This window comes from Onychostruthus taczanowskii, unplaced genomic scaffold (assembly GCF_017590055.1).
Source record: "Onychostruthus taczanowskii isolate IOZ18803 unplaced genomic scaffold, ASM1759005v1 scaffold44, whole genome shotgun sequence".
Taxonomy (NCBI): Eukaryota; Metazoa; Chordata; class Aves; order Passeriformes; family Passeridae; genus Onychostruthus; species Onychostruthus taczanowskii.
Genome location: NW_024501903.1, coordinates 2,037,985 through 2,061,770, shown reverse-complemented (window position 1 = coordinate 2,061,770; position 23,786 = coordinate 2,037,985). Strand labels below are relative to the sequence as shown.

The 23,786-nt window shown below is 46.8% G+C and overlaps 1 protein-coding gene across 5 annotated transcripts in view; it reads left to right on the top strand.

The window, feature by feature from the left end:
* Positions 1-23,786, top strand: part of GAB2 (GRB2 associated binding protein 2) — a 93,298-nt gene that overhangs the window by 49,986 nt on the left and 19,526 nt on the right. For all 5 annotated transcript variants that reach the window (XR_005953378.1, XM_041414070.1, XM_041414069.1 and 2 more), the window contains exon 2: positions 2,741-3,041. Coding sequence is in view for 4 of the 5 variants with exons in the window: in XM_041414070.1 (XP_041270004.1) it covers positions 2,741-3,041 (301 nt within the window). In the remaining variant the exon portion in view is untranslated. The remainder of the gene's footprint in view (positions 1-2,740; positions 3,042-23,786) is intronic.

The window sequence follows — 23,786 nt, the reverse complement described above, 5'->3', positions numbered from 1 at the left end:
GCCACCTGTCCAGGACAGGCACTCCTTAGACTGCTGCCATGAGCTCTTTTTCTGGGTCAGAAGCTGTATTAGAAGAACACCAATGACTATCATCAGGAGGGCACCACACAAAGATGGACAGGGTGGTCTTCCCAAGCTTGTGGGACTCCTGCCTTGTCCAGTGCTCCCACCCTCCAATGGTACTCCACCTCCTGAAGCTTTCCCAGAAATGTTGTGCCTGCAAGACCCATTCTTTTGCAACCACCTTATGCTAAAACTTAACCAAAGCAACCAGACTCCGCATGTTACACTGTTTTCTCTGCCAGATCTTGATTGTGTGGCACCTTTCATTGCTACCAGGCAGACCAAAGAGAACTGGAGGAGTTGTGTTCTCACACTGGTGATAAAAGGAGAGGTTGTGGTAGCATCATTCGTCTTGCTTGCAGCATTTCCTTCTTTTTTTTCCATGTAAACTCTAAATTCCAAAGTCTAGTTTCTGCACTTTGTGGGTTTTGTAATGCAGTGTCTCAGCCATGAAGGGAGGCTGCAAGACTGGACTCCAGATGGTTGGAAGGCCACAAGTTAAGCAGCAAGAACTGGTGCTGAACGTCTGCATTCAGGTGGTGGTTCATGTGGTTGCACAACTCCATCTTCTTGCAGTCCCTTCACTGATGCATGCCCATGTCTTAATCTTGCCAGGTGGCTGCAAAGAAATGACTCAGTACTAACAGGAAGAAGCTAATGGGACATTTATCACCCAGAACTAGGAAAAAAATGTTCATAGGTTTGTTCCCCAATGATTTGGGTGATCCATTTTGAGGAGATGGACTAGTAAATTATTGCTGCTGCCTGATGAAATTGGTTTTTCCCTCCCTGATGGACACAGCTCCACTGTATCTATTTTGTCACTCAAAAGCATCCATTTTGATGAGAAGTGGGTGAGATTAAGCCAAAATTTGCTAGCCTTGCACGTCCTCTTGCTAAGCAATTTGCTGCTTCGCTGCCTCTGGAAGATTGCACTGAAGTTGCTTTCCTGGCACCAGGAGCCGTTTTGAGAATTAGTGCAAAACTAATTTGATTACAAATCTCAAAGACACCAACAAAAGCTATTTTTAAGCTTTTGAGAAGTATGGTCTGAATCAGACTGTTCAGGGAAAACACCACAGGAGTTTCTTGCCATTATTTCAGCCATGAAATTCTCAAAAATCATGGGATCCTGGTGCAGTTGTCTGGCTGGGATCTAGCACGTGCCCATCACCAGTATGTAAAGCTTGTGCTCAGTACCTGGGCATTATCATGAGGGACCCAGCACAGTGCTTGCCTTGGTGCCTCTCTTGGGTTACTATAGGTGTTTGTTCTTCCTTCTTAGAAATGTCATGTGCTTCCTCATAAGCCAACCTCTTATAATCATCAAAAGTCCAAAGCTGGTTATATATAAAAATATAAATAAGGGAAATCTCATTTAAAAAGCACCACTGTCAGAGCCAGGGCAGGATGGCGGGGCTCACATCTCCTCCCTTGACATCCTCTGGTACAAACTGAAGTCTGTGTCAGGTAATTCAGGAGCGCTGGTCACAATTAACATCATGCTTATTCACATGCATCTCTCAAACCTTTGCTGCCTTCAAAGACACCCTGAGCAAGCTGGTTTAAGGACTGTGCTTAGATGTAATCCTTCCCTTCCCAAGGCCATGGGAGTTGAGGCTTCTGCAAGGGAGCGTAGCTCTGCGAAGGGGGGCAGCTGGAGGTGGTCCCTCAACCCCATTCATCCCTCCCGCAGGTGCCATGATCCTCACACAGAGCACACCCAAAGAAACACTCTGCTCACCTCATGGGATGGGTGGTTACACCTGCACAATTTTCCCTGTAATTTCAGTTTTAGCCTTTAACACGTTATCCTTGTGGCTATTCCTCCTCCTGTGGGCTCCCAGATGTGCCTGGCGTGGGGAGGGCAGCAGGGCCGCAGCTCTCAGGGCCAGCAGTGATGACTGACATTTGTTTTGCTGCTTTGCTTCAAACTCCGCAACCCCTTGAGTCCATTCCTCAGGTAGTTCGGCCAGGAGCTGCTGTCAGCAGTGCTTGGAAGAATCAATGATAACCTTTTCCTCTGCTAAGGAGTTGACTACACGCCAGGGAGCAGAGGATGCTGAAAAACAAATGAAGATGGGATTCTCCATGGGTCTCCCTGGCATTATTCGTGATATTTAAAAAAACAAACCAGTTCTCCTTTGCTTTTATTGGCCTTTCTATTCTGGCATTTAAACAGAGATTGGCATGGTCAGTATCTGCAGACACATCCTATGATGCTCTCAGGGGTTTCTCTGAAGGTTAGGACAGCCAGGGTGCTGCATCTGAAGTGCCTCAGTGCCTCCAAGCTGCTGGAATGCATTTTGGCATTGCAAGAGCCAGTAATGCCACTGCACAGATTATCCCACATCACAGAGAGATGGGCGTTTGGGTCTTGGGAGCATGTCTGGGCTGTAGGGTAGGAGCAAGGTTCCTCTGAGCCTCAAGACTGGCATCTTTTGGGGTCATTTTATGCTATGATCCTCTTTCGGTGTTTAATTCTCCTGCATTTTAGTGTCCAACTGAAGAACCGAGCTGAGTCTGTGCACCTCTTGCAGATGTGCCTGAGCAGCTTCCCAGAGCTCTCCATGGTGGAGAAGTGTCGTGTCCCTCTCTGTCACCCTGTGCCTAGCAGTGGATTTTCACTCTCACAGATCAGCAGTGGGGTTCATGCTTGTTCTTGTCTTGGTTTCAGGCATGGAAGAAGCGCTGGTTCGTCCTGCGCAGCGGTCGGATGAGTGGCGACCCCGATGTCCTGGAGTACTACAAAAATGACCACTCCAAGAAACCTTTGCGTGTCATCAACCTCAATTTCTGCGAGCAAGTGGACGCAGGCCTCACCTTCAACAAGAAGGAGCTGCAAGACAGCTACATCTTCGACATCAAGACAAGCGACAGGACCTTCTACCTGGTGGCTGAGACTGAGGACGACATGAACAAATGGGTCCGCAGCATCTGCCAGATCTGTGGCTTCAACCAGTCTGAGGAGAACACAGGTACCATGAGAGACAGGTCCATTGCTAAGAGCATCTTCTCTCCTGTCCTCCTATGGGCCCTGAGCCTCTTTCACATCAGACCTGTAGGAGGAGGGTGTAGCCTGCCACAAGGCTGGGGGGCCAGAAGTGGGAAATGGATGGGCATGTGGGAAACTTTCATGAGGCTTTCCTGCCTTTGACATCTAAAGAGCTGTCTTGGCTATTGTGAGAGCCAGTCATTTTTACCCTCCATAACTGTAGACCTTTCAATCTCTTACAAGAAGTTGGTGGTGTTTGGGGACTTTTTAAGCTGCAGCCTTTGTCCCTATCCATCACCAAAATCCCCTTGAGAATGGTGGGAACCAGCAGTGAAAATCCCCTTTGCTCAGACATTTCAATCCCTTGATGGAGTAGGGGGAGAAGCTTTACTGGAACCATTTCCCACTCCACTGCAGTTTTTCCTGCTGGCAGGCTCTCATGTGGAGGACAGACATACTCTCTGCACCTGCATCCCCATCTCTTCCTGGAACCCTCAGGGAAGGGGCTGGGAGGGTGGAAGGAAAACTCCAGGTAGTTTATGTGCAGGGAGAGGACCTATTGTCTGAGTTGTGCTCCACCATCCAAACTCAGTTGCACTTGGGCAAGCCTGTGCATTAAGCACAGGTGAGCTGCCTCTGCTTTCCCAGCACCACGAGGGCGCACATAAATCCTGAGTGAGATGGGATGGGGGAGTGAGCCTGGGGTGCAGCTCTGCAGTCACTGCCCATCCCATTATATGAGGTAGCATTTCTGGGTATCTTTGCTTCATCTCATCCATGGTCCAGTCTCGTCCAGGGGACTGCAGGCCTGTGCTCTGTCTACATGAAACTCCCCATGATACTGTCCAGCTTGAATTTGTTTTGGTCCCTCGTGGAGCAGCTGCCATCCGCAGGAGTTGAACCCCTGCCAAGAGCTTGTCAGGCAGGACAGCAAACAAAGCATCGCAGCAGCACGGATGCGCTCTTCACTGACTGACGCATGAAACAGGATGTCACCTTGGCAATGGGTGCACAAGTGGCAGAAAGGATCCTTGATAACGTCGCAGCCAGGTCTTTCAGGGAAAGGTCAGGCTAAATGAATTACATACTGTTCCAATGTCAGCAGTGCAGCCCTCCAGGTTCAGCAGAATTGTTCAGGCCCCTTTTTTAAGAGCTGTTTCATTGCAGGATTTTCCATTTTGCATGTGTTCAGCTGGGGGAACTGTTTTTCTTCTCATTTAGTAAAATGAGCTTTCAGCCCAGCGGCAGCGGGATCGATACGGGACTTCAGTGAAATATAAATCTGGGCAGCAAAAGGAAAAACAATCTCCCGCTTGCAAGTACGTCTGTCCCAACGGGCACACAGGGATCATCAGGCTGCAGAGATCCAAGCGCTATTCCCTGCAGGATCATGGAGTGACATCAGCAAAAGAGGAACAAAAATCCCTATTTGTAACAGAATCACAGCTCGTTAATGCTGTAGGGAAAGTACCCACTTGAAACAGTACCCAGGTGCCAAAGTTTGATTTTCTGAGTAAGCCAAGAAAAAGCCTGCAACGGCAAATGCAGCAGATGTGTCCAGATGCTGCAGCAGAGAGGGAGCATGAATTATTCAGGGCTGGTGCTTCACTTCGGTCCTTGCTGAAGTGGTGACCCCGTGCTCACCTTTCCTTCACCATCCCTGCTAAGTAATGGCAAATAAATCATCAGTTTCCCAAAGTGGGTAATGTTCATTTGAAGAATCCATGGCCTGAGGCTGGGTGAAGAAGTTGAGGGGTCATTGGAGCATGATGGGTGTCGGAAAGTCTTGTCCATCTTGGCATATATAAGCTCATCATGGGGTGCATCCTTCATGGGGTGTCACCTGGAGGGAGTAATGAAACAGTCGTAGCAATGTTTGCAATTCTGCTGTGCTGTGCTGTGCTCCCTCTTCATCACCTCATTGAAGTCAAGGGTGGATGGATGGGAGAGGAACAAAAGTTTGTGTGAGATTAAGACAGTTCCTGGGTAGGAACAGAGCTTGGGAAACTTGGCATTTTTTTCTTGGACCTTCCTCCCCTCATCGTCAAGCTTCTCTGTGCCTTGTTGTGGCCTCTGCCTTGGAGAATGAATGAGTTGGTAATTGGATGAACTAAAAAGGGGGAGGAAAAGGTAACCATCATGAGCAGGAATAGCTCCATGCTAATTGTAGCAATTAATTAACTAAATCTCCTTTTCCCAGCAGACAGGCAGCGTGGTGGAACAAGATCAGGAACTGCCAGGGAAGCCACTGTGCACATTTTTCTGGTTGTACTTGTTCCTGGGTGTGTGACTGCTCTGTACTGGCCAAAAAGCCTTGCTGGGTCTGTCCCCACAGCCAGGCTGTTCCCAGCTGGGCTGTACTCATATTCCAGTTAGGGAACACTCCATCACCAGCAAACACATTGACTGCAGTTGCCATCATATGCTGAATTACTGCCTCCTCGAAGGGACACCCCACATCAGCTGAGCCCCAGGCACTGGTCACTGGTTTGCTTATATCCCAGTGGTGGTGGGGGACAAACTCATTAGCTTTTGGGGCAGTTTGGGTAAAAGCCTGTTGCACCAGCTTCCCATGATAGTAGGGAAAAGGCAGGGTAAAAAAGCCTTTTAGCATGATTTAGTAAGCAAATGGGCAACCTGGAGTTGCAGTGATGCAATCCCTCTGCACCAGTGTGGGACCGTGCTTAGGTGCTGCCCGTGCTCCCAAAAGGCCCAACAATTAAATGGCAAACAGATTTACAACCTTTGGTGCTACTTTCCATTTGCAGCTCAACGGGAGAGTGTAAATTTTCTGTCACTTGGTTTTCACATTAGTCCTTCATGTCCTGTCTAGACAGTGGGACTCTCAGGATTAAGGAGGCTGGACTTGAGGGCGGTTTAATGTCATGCTATGGCTCACTGCTGGTTTGCTGCTTCCAGCTGCATTATACATCTGGTTCAGCGGAAGGAAGCTCGTTTCAGCCTCAGGGACATGAATGTCAGTGAAGCAGAGGGTCCTGCCGGCTGTCCCAAGGAGCAGCTGCTCAGCTAAGCCGTCCCAGTGGCTTTGTTCCCTGCCCCGACCTGAAAATAATTGCAGAGCAGCTTGATTACATCTGCCAAGAGAAGGGAAATTAAATTGAATCTAAAGTGTTTACCCAGACTGTGGCAAAGCTCTTTGTTTCTGTTAGCACCTATTTACTTTGAGAGCTAATTACGATTTTTGAACGAGCGGAACCTCACAGGATCCCAGCTCCTCTGCTTGTCTGAGGAAGCTGACCATGCTCAAGGAAAGTAGATTTGCTCCTGTGTCAGTGCTGCCTTTACACTGCAGTTTGCACTGCTGCCACCTTGAGTGATCGAAATACAATGGGGGGAGACCAGCCGGGGACCCTGGGCCACAGGCTACATGAGAAAGGCCAGCACATGGGTATTTCAGACCATCAGCATTTTCCCTGCCCTAGTGGGCAGGCAGCCAGGCCTCAGCTGTGAACTGGATTTTCTCATATGCTTTGTTTGTTGAAGTTAAAAAAATACCAAATCCCCCTAAACATATCTGATGTGCCGTTAACCCTTTCTGAAGCTGATGCTTCAGCCACAACCCCTCCTTGTCCCATCCCCAGTATGACAGAGGTGCAGCTACAGCAGCCTGTAGTTTAATTTCTCACAAACCAGTGTGTGCCCATGCAGTGAGCATGTCCTTGCAGGGGCCCTGTGCAAGGATTAGTTATTTTGAAGGAGTCAATAACTTTATTAACTTTATGTCAGTTTACTCTGCCACCCCCAGTATCTCCCTGGAGCTCCTCTTCTACCTTCTCCATGGAAAAGGGGCTCTTTCAGAGGCTTGGATTTGTGGATGCTGACCAAACATGGGTGGGAGTTTAAAAGCTTATTCATGCACATCATTAATGCCCCTGTGCTAGAGGGGGCAGACATGAAACCCAGGGAAAGGAATATCTGTGTGTAAGTAGATGTCCTTGCTCGGAGCTGAAAGCTCCCTCTGCTTGGAGAGGGTGAGGAAGGCGTGGGAAAAGGATGGCACTGGGCTCCTGCCCTGGTGGGTTGTGTCTGGCAGCAGTGGCCTCTCCCACCCAGTCCAGGCATGTTATCTTTTTTTTTTTTTTTTTTGTCCATCTGGGACTTAATTTCTTCTATTTATTTCTCTGCTTTCTGTCAGGGAGTTGGTTGGTCCAGGGCAGTTCTGGGTTCTGGCTAACTCCCCATTCCATCTCTAAGGCATGGCATTGGTATTTTACATCATGACAGGGAGCAATCCCAGCAGTGTCTCGTTGAACATAGGTCAGGGCTGAGCATTAAAGTTTAATGGAGATGCATCTCTCCTTCCTCCTTCAACCCAGACATGCTCACTCTAGCAGTTCAGTGGATCACCCTCTGGATACCAGTCACTTTCTGCTCACACTGGTGAGATCTGCACCTCACATGCCTCCGTGTCTTTGGCTTGGTTCTGCCCCAGACCCTCCACCAGTTGCCCCATTCCAACCCATGAGAGCAAATTTATTGCTCTCACTTGACTTGCATTGTCTGGGGGTCCCACATGGGCCACAGGCTGGTTGTCGCCCAGCCTGCTGCCTGCCAGTCTGTGTTACGAGCCCATCTGGCTGCTCTTGCACGCTCCTCACTTCTCTCCCAAAAGCATGTTTGTCCTAGCAACAGGCAAATGATACCTTCAGCCCCACTGGTTCCTTGCAGCTGGGTTTGCCTGCGTTTTTGCCCGATAAAGTGAGCTCAAGGTGCACCAGAGAAGAAAACAACAGAGAGACCCCTGAAGACTTGTTAGGAGGACAGAAGCTGCCTAAAACTCAGTGAAGAGGCTGTGGGCTGCAAGACTAGAGTAAAACCAGGTTTGAACATTGCATACCACCCACCTCTCCCAAACACTCCCAAGTCACCAGTGTTCCCCCTTCCTGCATGCAGGAGCAGGGCACCAGGGAGCATGTGCAAGGTGACAGTTCCTGCATTCCGGCCACCACTGCCTCTCCCATGGCCAGGAAGAACCAAAGCAGAGGGGAAATACACAAGACTGCTGGGTACTTCCTTGCTATAGTGCCTAGCACATGCCTCCTTCCTTCTCTGCTGTGGAGGAAGTCCACAGCCCAGCCAGGGACCGTGCAGAGGCTCAGGCATGTGGGATGAGAAATGGGGGCAAGGAGGGATATGTGGGGGTGTCCTTGTGTCCCTGACAGCTCCCAGGCCCTGCTGTGCATTGTTTTGGGATCTGCAGGCAGCACTGCCACCTAAGGGCAATGGAGCAAGCAGCCCCTTGTGGAGCCTTGTGCCCTCATGACTTCCTAGAATGATAGACTGCTTTGGGTTGGACCTTAAAGATCATCCAGTTCCAACCCCTCAACATGGATATGGACACCTTCCACTACAGCAGGTTGCTCAAAGCCCCATCCAACCTGGCCTGGAACACTTCCAGGGATGGGGCATCCACAACTTCTCTGTGCAACCTGTGCCAGTGCCTCACCACCCTTACAGGAAATAATGTCTTCCTAATATATAACTTAAACCTGCCCTCGATCAGTTTAAATTTATTCCCTCTTGTACCACTTGACTTTTTTGCTTCTGTTGCCGTAAGTCAGTTGGTCTTGACTCCATCTGTAAGCCCTGGTATGAGATGTACTTGGACATCAGCTCACATGGAGGCCAGTCTGTCCCTTGGCAGACAGTACAACAAGAAATGAACAAGAGTTATGTTTGAGTTGAGCTTGACCATGGGATGGACAGGCATATCTGGTAGGATTCTCTCCAGATATCTCACCTTCCTGTGTTGGTTCACCTACCCAAAGACCTAATGTCCCCTGCCCCATTTGGGATTTTGAGGTAGTTTGTGTTGGGACAGGAATGTGGATCCTTGAGCCCTGTACTCTGACCTGCTCTTCCACCATACATACAGATGCAGCCTTTTCCTCAGTGTTCCCATCGATACTTTCAGCACTCAGCATCAAGGAGCTCCCTCTTTTAAAAAATTTTAAAATGTCCTTGAGGTTGCACACCTTAAGGACATTTGGATCAGAACCCCCTCCCTCATCCTTTTCTTCCATGTTCTGAGTGTTCCTAGCAAGGAAGCAGCTGTGGCTGCAGGTTTACTCTGGAGGACAAATGCAGATGTATCTCAGCCCCAGGTTTGACCCAGCCTCGCTGGAATAGGTGGGGGATACCTGGTGGCCCAAACTGACTTTGCACCAAGGCTCATGGTTAAACTTCAGGCGCATGCAGACACCTTCTTGCCAAAGTCACAGTTCATTTCTTAGCCTTCCTGCCACTTTAAATTTGTTCCAAACTTCCCTGACCCTGGTTTTCCTGCTCCACAAACAGCAAGTTATTTTAAGATCTGACACTGTTCAGCTTTTATTTCTGTGTAAACAATACTGGAGATGGAGTGGTATTGGCACAAAGGAGCAGCTTGAGAGCAGTTAGCTGCCTGCTGTCTTTTTCCCCCTTTTTTCCCTCTTTCCCACTGGAGATAAGCTAGTTGTAGTACTGATGAGTCTGCTGAAGATCAGAACACCACTAATGACCTGGAATTAGTTTCCTAGAGGACAGAAACAGGGGGAGATCCTTGATGGTCTTTACCAGCTGGTCAGGGTGTCCTTGCTGTGATTCCCCTGGCAGTTTGGAGAGGGAACTGATGGCACTGAGAGTGAGGCATGTTTGGGTGGTTGCAGTCTGTCTACTTCTTTGGAGAAAAATGAAAAAATATGTCTAGAATGAGGCTAGTCATTTGCACCCTGAAAGTGGCCATTTCTTTCCCTTGGTTCTCCAAGGAGGTAGGACTGATGAGCTCAGGTGTCCCCTTTGTACTAAAAGTCATCCCACCTGTCTCAGGATTGCTATCAGGCCTTTGCTATTAGGCTGGCTCTTCAATGATTTCATTTTCATAATTTCATTTACACCAGACAACAATCAAACCCTGGTAATCTTCCATACCTTATTCCTCTTGCTGTATTCTGCTCTTCGGGGTGCTGGGTTCCCAGAAACTGCTGTGGTGGTCACTGTCCTTGATACCAGGAGGAAGTTTCCTGCCCATATAGGTGCCAAGAAGAGGACTGAGGCAAGGATGCAGAAGTTTTTAGCAAGGGAAAGGGTCTTAAGGTATCTACACAGTTAGAAAACCAGGCCTCTGGCTTCAGGACATCTGATGTAATCAAATCTTGACATTTGCAGTGCTTGGACCAAGGCTTCCTTCACTGTTTGGCTTTTGGAAATTTAGGAATTTCTAACATTTTCTTATTTAGATGTTGTTATTGTGACTGTGGACGTTTTGAAGAGGTAGAACTGAAAAAAAACCTAGAAGATATGTGAGCCTTGTGTTTGCAAACCCATAACTCTGCCACCCAGAGAGTCTACTGGAAGATAAGTACTTGTTGAGCCTCCCTTGACCATACCCAGGACTGATGGGAACTGGCAGAGGATGCAGCTGTTTGTGGGAGCACAAGGTTTATAGGACAAAAAATGCTCTTATCTCGCTGAAAATAATAAAACCATCAACCAGCAATAAAAAAAAATTTATGCTCAGCTTTCAAAAAGGACCAACAGTCAAAATACTCCAGCTCTTCTTGACTGTTTCCCAGCTGGCGCCCAGCTCAAGGGTATCTAACTGGCCTCTTCTGAAGATAAATACAGAGCTGGAGGACTGAGGCCTTTGGGGAAAATCCTGCCCTTTCCTGGCCAAAGTCCCACTGGTTTAGCTGAGCTGAGGCTGGGATTTGAGCTGGGAGAGAAGGAAGAAATGTGAAGTTCGAGACGTTTGAGGGGTTTTTGGCAGTAAAAGCATTGACCAGCCTTTCCTGCACGGGTTTTCTAGCAGAGATTGACAAGCTGAGTTCACATCTCAGCCCTGGGCAGGGCTGTCTCCTGGCCTGGCACCGAGAATCAGAAACCCATTTAACATAATTCTTTGTTTTGTAATTGGCTTACATGGCTATGAGCCCTGTCAGATGAGCTCTGTTAGTTTAATGGGCACAGAGGAATTTTTAGGGTGACTTACTGACCGTGGAAAAATGAGCGTGGCAGACGGTATCAGCAGTGCATCAAAAAACAAAACCATGCAGAGCCCTTGGAAACAAAAACAGCTGATGGACTTGGAGTGAAGTGACAGTCTGAGCAGAACCGAGGGAGAGAGGGAGGGAGAGAGGCATTTTTGGGTGTCAGCCAACTAAGAGGAAACTCAAGTCAGATTCGCCTGCATTTATATTTCCCAAAGGGGTCTTGGGACTGTTGTAGCCCATGTGCCCCAGTCATGCACTTTGGGATTCATGGAGCTGCCATGAATCTGTGCATACAGAGTTTCTCAGGCATCAGGGCAGGACACAGACCTGGAGGTGATGCCCAATACATAGGAACCAGGCTGGCAAATGCAATGGACAGTGAACCCCAAAGTGCAAGTGCAATCAGGTTGGACAAGGGGAAAAAATCACCTTTGCAAAGGGTAATTTTCTGGCAGTTTTTTACAATGTGACACTTTCCCCCCTGCCACTTAAATGTATTTTCCCATTTTTTCCCTCCATACGTTTCCCATTGTTCCCTCCAAAGCTTTGAGAGGGACATGGTTTTATATGCCCTGTGCACTGCTTTGTAAAACCTGATAAAAGCCAGGACAGATTTAGACTCTCATTTCCCAGATCCCAATGCCTATTTGTTTGCTGGTTTGTATTGCTTTATATTTCCAATTAAAACCAAGCCTAAGCAAAGGGAAAGCTTTCTAAAGCCTTTAAAGCCTCCAAGTGAAGGCACATGGAGCAGGAAGGAGACATGAAGCTGTCGATTCCTGTGAACTTTCCATGACACCAGTCAGGGTTTGTTTCCAGACTAATTCTTATTTATGAATGCAGTAGCATTTATTACTGATTTTATCTGTAAAGATGGCATTTCTTCCCTAGATGGTTTCTGTGCCTCAGTTATAATTACTGCCTGCTCCTCAAACATACTTTTGATTTATTTATTGTGGTACAATACCAGAGCTGTAATATTGGCAGTTGCTTAGGGCTGTGGGGCTTACACCTGATCCAGGGATGCCCTGCTTCCACGTCCCAGCTCCCTCCAGGAAGGCTGAGAACATCTCTAATGGTCCATCACAGCGTAGATGTAGCCAGGAAACGTCTTCTGCTATGCCAGGTGCTGCACAAGCACTGAGCAGAAAGGGAGCCTCTGCTTGAAAGGATTCATCACTAGGGCACAGTACAGATGTGTTTGGTGCATCTTTTATCCTGCCTGTAGCCATTTGCTGCCAGAGGCACATCAGTGGTGGTGCCTGTTCCCTCCAAGCTGGGAATGGTTTTTAAAAGGACACTTGGCCACAGCTTCTGAAAAACACGTTTAAAAATGAGACTGTCCAGGAAAATTAGATATTCTGTATCTCTTCTGTTCCCCACTCCCCCAGCTGCTTCTTGTGGGATTCAGACACAGAAGGGAGTTACGATTTCTCTGAGGCATCCAAGGGCCATCTTTAACATTTTTCCATGCTTACAATCACTTTAAGCCACAGAGGATGAAGCAAATACTTAAAGCTGTGTGAAAAAATAAGTGCAGCCCTCCATAAAAGCCAACAAAACCCACCAACCTGAGTCTTCATCCTTAGAAATAGTCAAAACCTGGCTGGACACAGTCCTGACCTGCTGTAGCTGCCCCTGCACCCCTCTGGGTAAAAAACCTTTTCCTAATATCCAACTGAAGCTCATCTCAAACACTTACTGGGCATGTAGCTTCCTTTCATACTTACTGGGTTGTTGTCACATGCCGAGGAATGTGACTGGTTTGCACCTCTGATTGATTGCCACCCTTTATATCTGTTTATTAGAATGGAAAATAACATTTCACCTCAAAAATTTCGTCATGTGCTCTCTCAGTTCCACATGACCTAATCCCATCCCAGCCAGCACAGCTGCTTGTGCCAAGTTTTGGTATGATTACCTTCCATCATTTCACTGCCAAACTGTCCCTGTGCTCATGCGCCGCTGCTTTTGAAAGTAAGCTGGAGTGGAGTGACTCATTGCAATTGCTTTTTTTTTTTTTTTTTCCCCATAACTGACAATGAATCCTCTTTTTGAAGCGTTGGGCAGGTGTCTGGGCACTCGCAAATACTTCATCACCTGTAAAGGTGTCGTGAAAGACATTTGCTCTGCCTGTGGCTCCATCCTCACCTTCATATCCCGGCCGATCATCTGCCCTGCCAAGCACCACCTTGTTTGACATTGCTGTGTGTGTAAACCCTCCCTCCAGCCTGAGTGTGCTCTGCACAGACTGAACCTTGATATAAAGCTTTTACGATGATAATTATTTTTGCTGGCTTGCCATGATGGTTCATATTGCTCTCCAGTGAGTCATGATGAAGTCTTTCAAAGACCCACTTGAAATCCATAAATTCTGTGATGAATCTTTCTGCTACTTGATGGTTGCTTTGATGATTAGTCTTAGGGTCAAAACCTGGTAAACACATGGTCTTCCAGCTGAAAACAAAAAGGGAGCTTGTAAAAAAAAGGGAGAGTGACTTTTTACATGGGCAGATAGGGGTAGGGCAAGGGGGAACAGTTTTAAACTAAAAGAGGAGAGAGTTAGACTAGATGTTGTGAGGAAGTTCTTTACTTGAGGGTGGTGAAGCACTGGCACAGGTTCCTCAGAGAAGCTGTGGATGCCTGCAGTGTTTAAGGCCAGGTTGGATGAGGCTCTGAGCAACCTGGAATAGTAGAAGGTGTCCCTGCCCATGTTGCAGAGTTGGAATTACATGGTCTTTAAGATCCCATCCAATCCAAGGTAATGTATGATCCTATGAAAATGCTACTACCATCTCTTGAGATTTGTCTGAAAAAAACTCCTGACAGAGCTGAAGACTGTTTTCCACAGAAAGCACTATGGTGTCTTTTTTTTTTTTTTTAAGTATCTCAATCCCAGTTCATTGACTTTTCTGGCTTTTCTTCCTCCCCCTGATTCTAAGAAGAGGAGGTGGATTTGTGATTTTCATTTGGAGCTCATTCATGCTTTTACAGCTTTATTACAGTTTTTAAATACTGTTAGATCTCCTCTTTGCCATCACCATAACTCCTTCTGGGCATCTGAGATCCTGTTGTTTTTCTTATGCTCCAGAAACTGTTTTTTTATGCTCCAGAAACTCACTTCCACCGTTTCTTCTACCTCTAGGAAGAACTCAAGAACACAGGCTTGGAAATGCTTTGAGTTTGTTTGGCACGATGTTGGAAGGACCACCCTGTCCTCTGCCTGCCAGTAACATTTTTATGGAGATAAATCCGTGCTGTCCAAGTCCTGGGCAAACAGAGCTTTGTGTACTAAAAGATCCACTCTCATCTCAGTGATGAGAAGACATGCTGCTGGTCTGGTGTCTTGTGGCACCATCTGAAGGGAAGGCCAACCCTTTGTTCACAGAGCTGGACGATGCCGTGGTTTGTTTTACAGATAAAGTGGCTCAAAGAATTAGTACTGCTGTGACTGCAAGAATGCCCTCAGTCGTATTAGATAAGTTAAAATATTTGCTTTAATAAGGTTTATGAGCAATAAGGTGGCACACAGATGGGTTTTCCCTATGGGTGCATTGCTGCATGAGTGGTCCCTCTGACGTTCTTGGCTGTCTCCAGAGCAGTTGGACTTGGGAGGTTGGAGCAGGCTGGCTTCTAGTCTGGTCTAGTCCCAGTAGTCCCTGCATTCCCGTGGTTGTAGCCAAAAGCCATTATATCCTGGCTTATCCTTCCCAGAATCTCTGGAGAAAAATGGGTCTAATGTACTGTCTATTTGTCACCATTCCACTTCTCATCCCGTAGATGAAGGATGAAGATGGATCTCACCCAGATCTATCTCTGCTGCCAAATACACTAAGTTCAGACATGTGTCACATCAGTAATTAAAATCAAAAATTAAATAAATCCCATTCCTGTGAGGAAGAAGGAGTGCTCAGAAGTTGCCTGTATGGAGTGAGAGCAATCTGGGGAAATGCTGTTCTTGCAGCAAATGAAGCAGGTGACAAGCCCAAAACAAACTCCCTTTCAAAGGCAGTGAAAATTCAGCATCTTAGTTTTCACTCCCTCTGGTATTCATTTCCATACTCTTTCAGTGTCAATTTTGATTCACACCTTTTCATTCTGAATTTGAATGAATTTCGCGAAAAAACAAGAATTGCACTTTCACATCTAAAAAGCACATCATGATGATTTTCAGCCGAAGAGGGGCAGTCTGCCCCCAAAAAACTATCTGCTCTGATGAGAATGAACTGAAATACCTTGACCTTCTCCCCTTTTACTTAAAATTCACTTTTATTCTCTGAAGGTTTTTTGTAATTTCTGGCTTCAAATGATCCCTTGGCAAGCTCCTATTTTGATTAAATGGCATTTTCCAGATGTCAGAAGATTTTCAGCTGGCCCTAAGCCAAGCATGAAGCACCAGGCGAGGCACCGGGCAAGAAGATGTGGATTTTGCTCTGGATGCTGGTTCCAGCTGTGGTGGGTGCATGGATGGGTGACCTGCAAAGGGGATAATGTCATCTGGTGCTTCTGGCTTTTAAGAGTGCCAGAAGCAGCAGATTTACCGCACTGTGGGCTGGTTTGAGCAAGGAAGAGGAGGATGAGGAAATGCTGAGTAAGGCCATGGGATGGTTCCCAACCCATGAGAAAGAATCAAAGGAGGGGTGGTCTTTGGATGCCAGTGGATGTTTTGTACCTGAGTCTCGTGATGAATGCCAAAATCCAGAACTGTAACCGTGAAGGAGATTGTGATAAATCTGCCTTACCTGAATCTCCTGAGGACCAAGCTATACATTACGCTCCACTGCTCCACTAAAGGCAGCTCTACTGCTGCTGTGTGTTAAAAATAACCACAAAACCAGCCCGTGCTTTAGTGCACAGGGTTCAAACAGCAACATCCATGCTGGGAGTTTGCTCTGCTTCTCAGTGCAGAAGTATCCAGCGGGGAGGGACTTGCTTGTACATGACCAGATGTGACAGGGAGATGGAGGGTATCCACGTGGAAACACTCATGCACAGGGAAAAGAAAAACAAGAACTGAAGACGGAGCTGAACTGATAGTGATCAAAGTCTATCAGGATGTTAAGCCTACTGGGATTGAGGACTCCAGCCCACTCTGCATCTCCTTTAGCCACCCTCAGCTCTTTCTTGGGGTGGTCCCACGGGGGCTCAAGCCATGGTGGATGGGAATGTGGGGACAGGGAAACTACTGGAACTGACCCTGACACAAAATTGCTTGTGGGAGGAGCTGCCAGCCCTGCGTTTCTGAGTGCAAATACCACTCCAAAGTATTGCACTGCTTTCAGCCCACGCCAGTTCTTGCCTTTGGCACAAGCTGTGCTCCCCACTCCCTGCCAAACCAGTACAGATGTTTTAACACCCACCAAAACCCAGATAATTACAAACAGAATCAAAAGACTGGTCAGAGTTGTTTTCTTTTAATTGCCTGAACTCTCAGCCGTTCTCAAGCAAGATGCTTCCCACTTTCTGACATTGCTTCAAAGACATTTTTGTGGGACACATTGCTAATACTCATTTTGTGATTAGGGGAATGTCTATAAGCCCCAACCAGGATGAGGATCACACCATGCCTGCTGATGTAATGGTTACCACAGAGTGGAACAAGTGCAGGAAAGATGAGTACAGCATCTGGGAAAACACTTTCCGGGGAAATTAGAGCTAATTTCTAACCAGCAGCTTTTCAGCTGTGGCATTGCAAAGCCCAGCTCATTTTCAAATGGGTTTGGGGTGTGTTTTCAATGGAACAGAACCATGTGATCAGCTGGTGGGCACAGGTCAGAGAATGCTGCAAGTGCTTTGCATCATAGATCCTCATGGGAGACAGTACTTACCATGGAGAGATTGTGAGCAGCTCAGATAAAGGAAGCAGCAGCATTTCCTGTTGTAACAGTGGGAAGCCAGTAACAAAAACTTTCTTCCTGGCCTGTGCTTGTACAACCCTGAGATACAGGAGTGTGGCCCATGATGAGAAGTTTGGTTCTCTCAGACCAGTTGCAAACAGCCAGGTTTGAGTTTCACAGACAAGAACTGATTCAGGATCCAGTTGTCATGAATGACACAGTCATGTGTCATGTTGTCATGTTGTCATGAATGACACTGATTCATGACACAGTTGTCACATGTGTCTGCTCTGAGGCCACTTAGAAAGCATCTGTGGAAGGGGGACCAAGAAAACCTGCTCAGGCTTCACTCTACATGAGCCACATCATGTCATCTCATCTTTTTTCCATCAGGATGCTTTGAGGTTCTCCAGGATGTGCAGGTGAATTTTGTCCTTGCATTTTCCATTACTTGACTGTTTGGGAAGGAGCTGATCAGCACAAGGCCACCAACCCTGGTGGGATCAGGCTGTTTTCATGGCTCTCCCCCCAATCCCTGACGCAAAATTCCTTGTCTGCCACGCTCAGACATGAAAATTTCCATCCGACGTTATTCCAGTTCATTTCTGGTTGCTGTGGAGACCAATTTAAATGAAACTCTAGTATTTTGAAAGAGAATATGAGTCTAAGTCATTTGCCATGCAAGGTCCCATGCTAATAGCATTAGCATATTATTTGATTATGGCGATGTGTAGGGAATAAATTCCAAGTCCTTTTGCCATCACTGCATCTTAAAAGAAGAGGAAGAGAAAAACCTCTGGGCTTTAACTGGTACTGAAGACCTTTACTGCATGTGAACTCCTGATTTCTGAATGCATAAAGTTTTGGGGGTCACAGGCATTTTTAACCTCGTGGCAATGTGAATAGCTTGCTGGAAAGGATCCTTTCTTTCTCTGCTTCCATTGAGCACTGTTAATAGACTGTCTAACAGGCAGGACTCGGGTTTTTAATGATGGGCAGAAAAATCCAAGATGGCTTTTTGAGCTGTTTGCATTTTTCCTGGAGTGCTGGTGTTGCAGAACATATCAAAAGAGCGGCTGGACAAGGTGAAATCCTCCCATTGCTTATACAGATTTTTGCTTCTTGCGTTTTGCCCTCTAATATTTTAAGAATGGCATTGCCTTCGGGATTTCTTCAGGTGATCCCAGTATGTGGACATGCTCCTAAATGAATAAAAAACAAGAACAAGAGAACAAACAAAGAAACAAAAAACCACATGGAAAACTGTTGCAGATAGGCTTGTTTTGAGAGAAAAGTCTGAAGAGGTGAAAAAGGGAAGCTTACTTCCAGCAAGAAAAAAAAAAAAACAAAACAGTTTCATTCTCCACCCCAACGAGCATGTTTTCCGGAGCTGGACTGATTCTTGCTTGCATTGACTTTCCAGGCTGCTTTGTGGCTGGTTCAGGGACACAATATTGTGTCCATGAGGGTTAATGACTTCTTCTGTCTCCTCTCTGGATTTTTGCAGGGCTGGGCATAACAGGCTCACCTGAAGCTGTGTGAGAAATGTGGAGCTCTACTGCAGCCACCTGTCCTCATCTTCACCCCTTACCCCTGCACCACAGCTCCCACCTCCCGTTCCCTTTAACTCATCAGCTAAAATACCACCCACAGAGCAAAAATTACATTAATTTTATATAGAGGAGAGAAAAACATAGTCAAACTCCTGCAGTTAGGTCGTATGCATGAGTGCAACTGCACCCATGAAGAAGGAGACTCTGAGAGGAGAAACTTGGGGGTGCTCTTTTTTTTCCAAGCGTTGCCTTGCTGAGCAATGGTAGAGCAGACTCATAACAGTGTTGCTGTTTTATTGACTCCCCGACAAACTGGGAGTTGTAATGTTTCTTCCCCCAAGGTAAGGTGAGATCGAAATAAATTACTTCTGTAAAGAGCCGGGAATGGCAGTTCTTCCATAATACAAAGTGCAAATATTTGGGCCTCTTGTGTGCTGCCTTGAATAGAAATGGTCCTAAATCATGCATAAGCAAAATGGGTTCACATTTTCTCCTAGTGAAAGTTCTTCTCTGCTCTCCTGGAACATTAAAGACCTCCACTCCCACTGTCTATAAAAAGGGCTATAAAATTTAAGGTGGGCTGTTAAGAAGCCCTGTCAGGGATTAGACCAGGATTCATTCTTTCTCCTCCATCCCTGCTAAGTGAGGCATGCACTCATGTTTGCGCAGGCAAGGAGAAGTTCCCACATACTGCTTGCAGTGAATGATAAGAGGATGAGAAAAAAAATTTCCAGGACTTAAAAGCAAGTTTTTCCTGGGCTAGTGGAAGTGAGTTGTGCATCAGCTTCTGGAGTTTTTGATGACGTGTTGGACTGCAGTGCTTGGGTGAGACTGCTATAGTGTGATTTCCAAGGGAAAACTGGGTTAGGAGGTGCCAAAATTATTAGTCATCATCATCATCATAAATAGTAATAACCAGTTATAATAACCAATAATAATATCCAGTGCAATCCTCCAAAACAGGATGCCAGAGCTTCATGTCACACAATAAGAGAGCTGGTTTGATCCTGGGCCATCATGAGTCTGCCTCTGGGGGGAGAAAAAACCCTTTTTCTCATATAAATATGTCATCTCTTTCTATAGCTCTTCGTTTTCAACAGCTTCAACCCTGTCCTGCAGCACTGGCCTCCACAGACTGCTTGTACCTCCAGACAGACTTGCTGAGGGTGCCCCTGGCATCTGCCAGAATCACATGTGCCACCCACAGACAGAAAGCAGCTAATTCTACACATCCTTTTTGCCTTGGGTTTGCCACCTTACATACTTACCCTGACAAAGGCAAGAATACCCACCTTGAGACTACTCTGTGTTTTTTAGTTACACCACATAATCTTTTGCCCTTTTCCTTTGTTCCAGCCTTTTCTTTATACCATGTAATCAGATGGGTTTTGCATCCCCTCAACAGATTGGTTTTGTGTATCAGAAATGATGATCCGTGAAGCAGAGCAAGATGAGGTTAGTTCCGTGCAGCAAACAAGGCTCAGCCCAGCCCATGCTGCCACCCTGGGATTGTCCTTCATCCCTAGCTGTGGGTCAGTGTCCCACTCCAGGGCTCTCAGATGGGGGGTGTCCCATGTGGGATGCTCAAGAGCACACATAAGCCACATTTGTGAGCATCCACCTTCATCTGCTTTTATCTCAAAGCACTGAAACCCTTTTAACAAAAATGAATAGGTGCACACCCAGCGTCCCAGTCTGGCCAAATGTTAAACTTCCAAGTATTGACATGAGTGTTGAGCTCCACCATCAAGTGGCAGATTTGCACTTCAGATGGTAACCGCCATGTCCAGGACATGTTGGTATGAAACAGAGATGAGTTGCTGTCACCAGGAGCTATTTCCAGGGCAGGGATGGGATTTGGGGCACAGCCTCATCTTGCAGAAGCAAACCTGTGTTCTCCACGGGGAAGCATTGCATTGTTTCTGTTTCAGTCTCTCTCCCTTCTGCCCCTTCGTCCTTCAAATAATTGATTGCTGTTAAAATAAGTGAGCTATATAATGCTTTGAGGTCAGGTTCCTTTCCCTCTCTTCTTGCTCACTCATTCTCCAGCACTGTGATATTTTCCCCTCTTTCCCATGCTTCTTCGAAGCAAATGCTCTCTTTGCCAATATTTTTCAGTTGTTTCATACAAATGCAAGCACAGCACTGATACTAATGGAGAAAGGCAGTTTATTTATTGTCATCTTTTTCTCACTGTCTCTCCCATAACTCTTTATTAGATAATTCTCCCTATCCTGTGTCAAATGCTTAAATAATTGGGAGATTTCACTGTTTTCTATAGAGAAAACCTAAGGAACCTAGCATAGGCTAAGTGTCATTTAGATGAGTGAAATTGTATAAGTGAAACCATGCACCTCTGTGCAGCAGGTCCTTGTCTGTAAAGGGGTGATGCTCCTCCTTTCCCTTGGCCAGTCTGTCCTGACCAGTTTCCCAAAGCAAATGGAAATGAGCATCAGAAACTGGAAATCTCAAAAGCCCTATGTCACTGTTGTCTCTCTACTCTTCAACACTTCTGCAGTCAGGGATGAAGCTATGCCATGTCCTCACTTTTGGGAAGCTCAACTGCCCCTGCTTGGCACCCAAAATTCAGGCAGTGGTAAGAATTGGGGTGCCTGTGTCCATGCACAGAGCTCTCCATTTTGAAAGAGAGGGGAAGTTATCCAGATCAGATGCTGTGTCCCACTAACCTGCTGGAGAAAACCTTTAGTGATCTGCCAGTGCATCCTCAGACTGACAACAGCTTTTCCAAATGCCATCCAGCTTGGAGGCGATAGGGAAAGCTCAGTAAATAAACCTTCCTCAGGTGCCATGCTCATCCTCATGGCATCCCAGGGACTCTTGGCAGCACTGTGATGTGTTGACTCATCCACTGGACATGTTATTTGTTCTCTTCCTGCCAGGAGAAGCATGTGGATGGGTTGTTTTGGTAGGGTTGTTTGTCTTGTTTTAATTATTTCTTGGTATTTGTCCATGAGGAGAGAGCTGGCAACAAAAGTGGGGGTGCAAGGACATTCCCATGAAGAAGGTTCCCCCTCTTTTTGCTAATAAATGATGGAAGCTCCAAAGGGTGAGGAATACGATGGTGCATGAGCATGATCTGCTCTGTGCCATCCTGAGGATTATTTCTAGTAGATTTCTACTATTCCCTTGATAAAGAAAGTCTCATTTGACACAAGTTTTAACTGGCACAAAGTCAGCAGTGTGGTCCAAGGCTCTTTGTGGCCAGAACAAATCTGAGGAGCTCATATCTGCGGAGCTCTTGGACCAGTCCTTGCCTGTTTGGCGCTGGGGATCATGGGAATTTTCTGCCACTCAAGGATGCCACGCAAGCCTGGCACCTTTGCTGTGGTCAACAGGGGCACAGGAATTTATCCACAGCATCACGTGAGGGTACAGGGAGTTGCAGTCCCAGCCTCTGCCTTCAGGCAGGGAAGGATGACGTTGCGGCTCCGGTGGAAAAGGACATTCAGCGCAACAATTTCCAAAGGAGGCTGAGTTATTATTTTGTTCAGATAAGCCCAGGAACACTGTGTGAAGCTATGTGCACATAGCAGTAGTCGAGTGCTCTGAGCAAGAGAATTCAGAACTGTCAACAAGGAGGGAATTACCGCTTTGGGGGATTGAAAACATTCATAAAAAATTCCTGGCTCCCAGCCTAGTCCATCCCATTGCTGTCTGTGCTCACAGTTGTGGATTTTTGCTTTGAGGATGGATTTCCAAGTTTTTTTCCTCACTTTGCTGTAACACCTTTTGCTGGACAAAAAGGTATATCTTAACCTGGACTAGTGAGTTCCAAGCCTTCAGCCAAAGGCCACTGACATCATGGGGTATTGCAGGGCTGTGCTGGTTTGTCCCCACAGAGCTGCTGGCTTCTTGCAGGGACCAGTTCAACAGCTGCAGCCTGAGCCCAGCAAGATGTATTTGTGTAAATCGTGCTGCTGACGTTGGATTTTAATTTGTGGGCGTCCAACACTGCCTTTTCCAGACCGTGAGAGTCCAATTCCCCAAACTCGGAGGAGAACTGGCCAAGAAACGTGGGGTTAAGATGACACTTCCCACATGGCCCCACTACGTAACTTTAACTCTGTCCCTCCTGGGAATGGCAGTAGGAACTGCACAGGATCTTATCCCTCCTTGGCTGTACTTGATACATTCCCTCAGCATAAATTCAAGATACCAACATCAAGCCAAAGGATTAGAGGGTTACGTCTGCGCTGTTAAATAATGGAGGGACCTGGGTTTATCCGTGGCCCCAAGGTGGACAGCCATGAGGGATTGAGAATCATCATTCTTTTTGGCTTGTGGAGAGCTCAAGTTGAGTATCTTTGGTCATGATGAGGGTGGGACCGCTGCCTGGAGGCATCCAGATGGGATCCCATGGAGATTAGTCACTAAGAGCACTGCAGGGATGTGGGAAAGGGGTGTTTGTCCTCATTGCTTGGCAGCTGGGTGCTGCAGCATGGCAAGTTGAAATGGCTTTGGGATCTCTGTCTCGTATTCATCCTCTGTGCCTTACTCTCATGGGGATCTGTCTGTGTTTAACTTGATGTGGTGTCCTGATTTTTCCCTTGGCGTGAGCTAGTCTTCAAATACTATTTTTTTGCCATGATTTCCTTTCTTGCCTACTTTCCTGCCCTCCAGCAGGACCCGCTGTCAGCATGTGACCTGGACACATGAGCTGTCCTTTATTCTAGTGCCAAAAAACCCCACAACATAAAAAATCCGGACCAATCTTGGCAGTCTCCTTCAACAGGATTTATCTTCCCAGCCCTTGCAATACCCTCCCAGCCCTACAAAGCAATCCATCTCTCACCTACTATTATGGAGTTCATCTTACAGACCTAATGGAGTACATGAGTCCTGAATTGGCTCCCACTAATGCTCTCAGTGGCCGGGTCGCTGTGGGAAGCAAGCTGGGAATTCATTTTGAAAATCAATGAGGATGCCAATAGAGAGGCTTTCCCCAGGGAAGTGACATGCTTTTACCAGGCATTGCCTCCTGCCCCCCTTCATCCCCCATTTTCATTTATGTGGTTGGAGTAACCATGGAGTAATTCATCCTAATTTCAATGAGTGCGTCTTTTGCACTGTGTTCTCCACTTTCCCCAAATCAGACTGATATTTGGGGAAAGATTAAGGTCTCCTGGATGTGCAGAATGCCAGGGCTCCCTGAAGTGCTATCATTTGAAGTTGCTGTGCCCTGGGGTGTTGCTGGGGACTGTCTCCTCTGTGCAGCCCCATCCCTCCCCTCAGGCTGTGTTAGCAGAAATAAATCAGTGTTATTTCTAACTCCTGAGTGTATTTTGCCTTGCCATGATATTTTGGTGCAATGGCAAGTGCAGAGCCT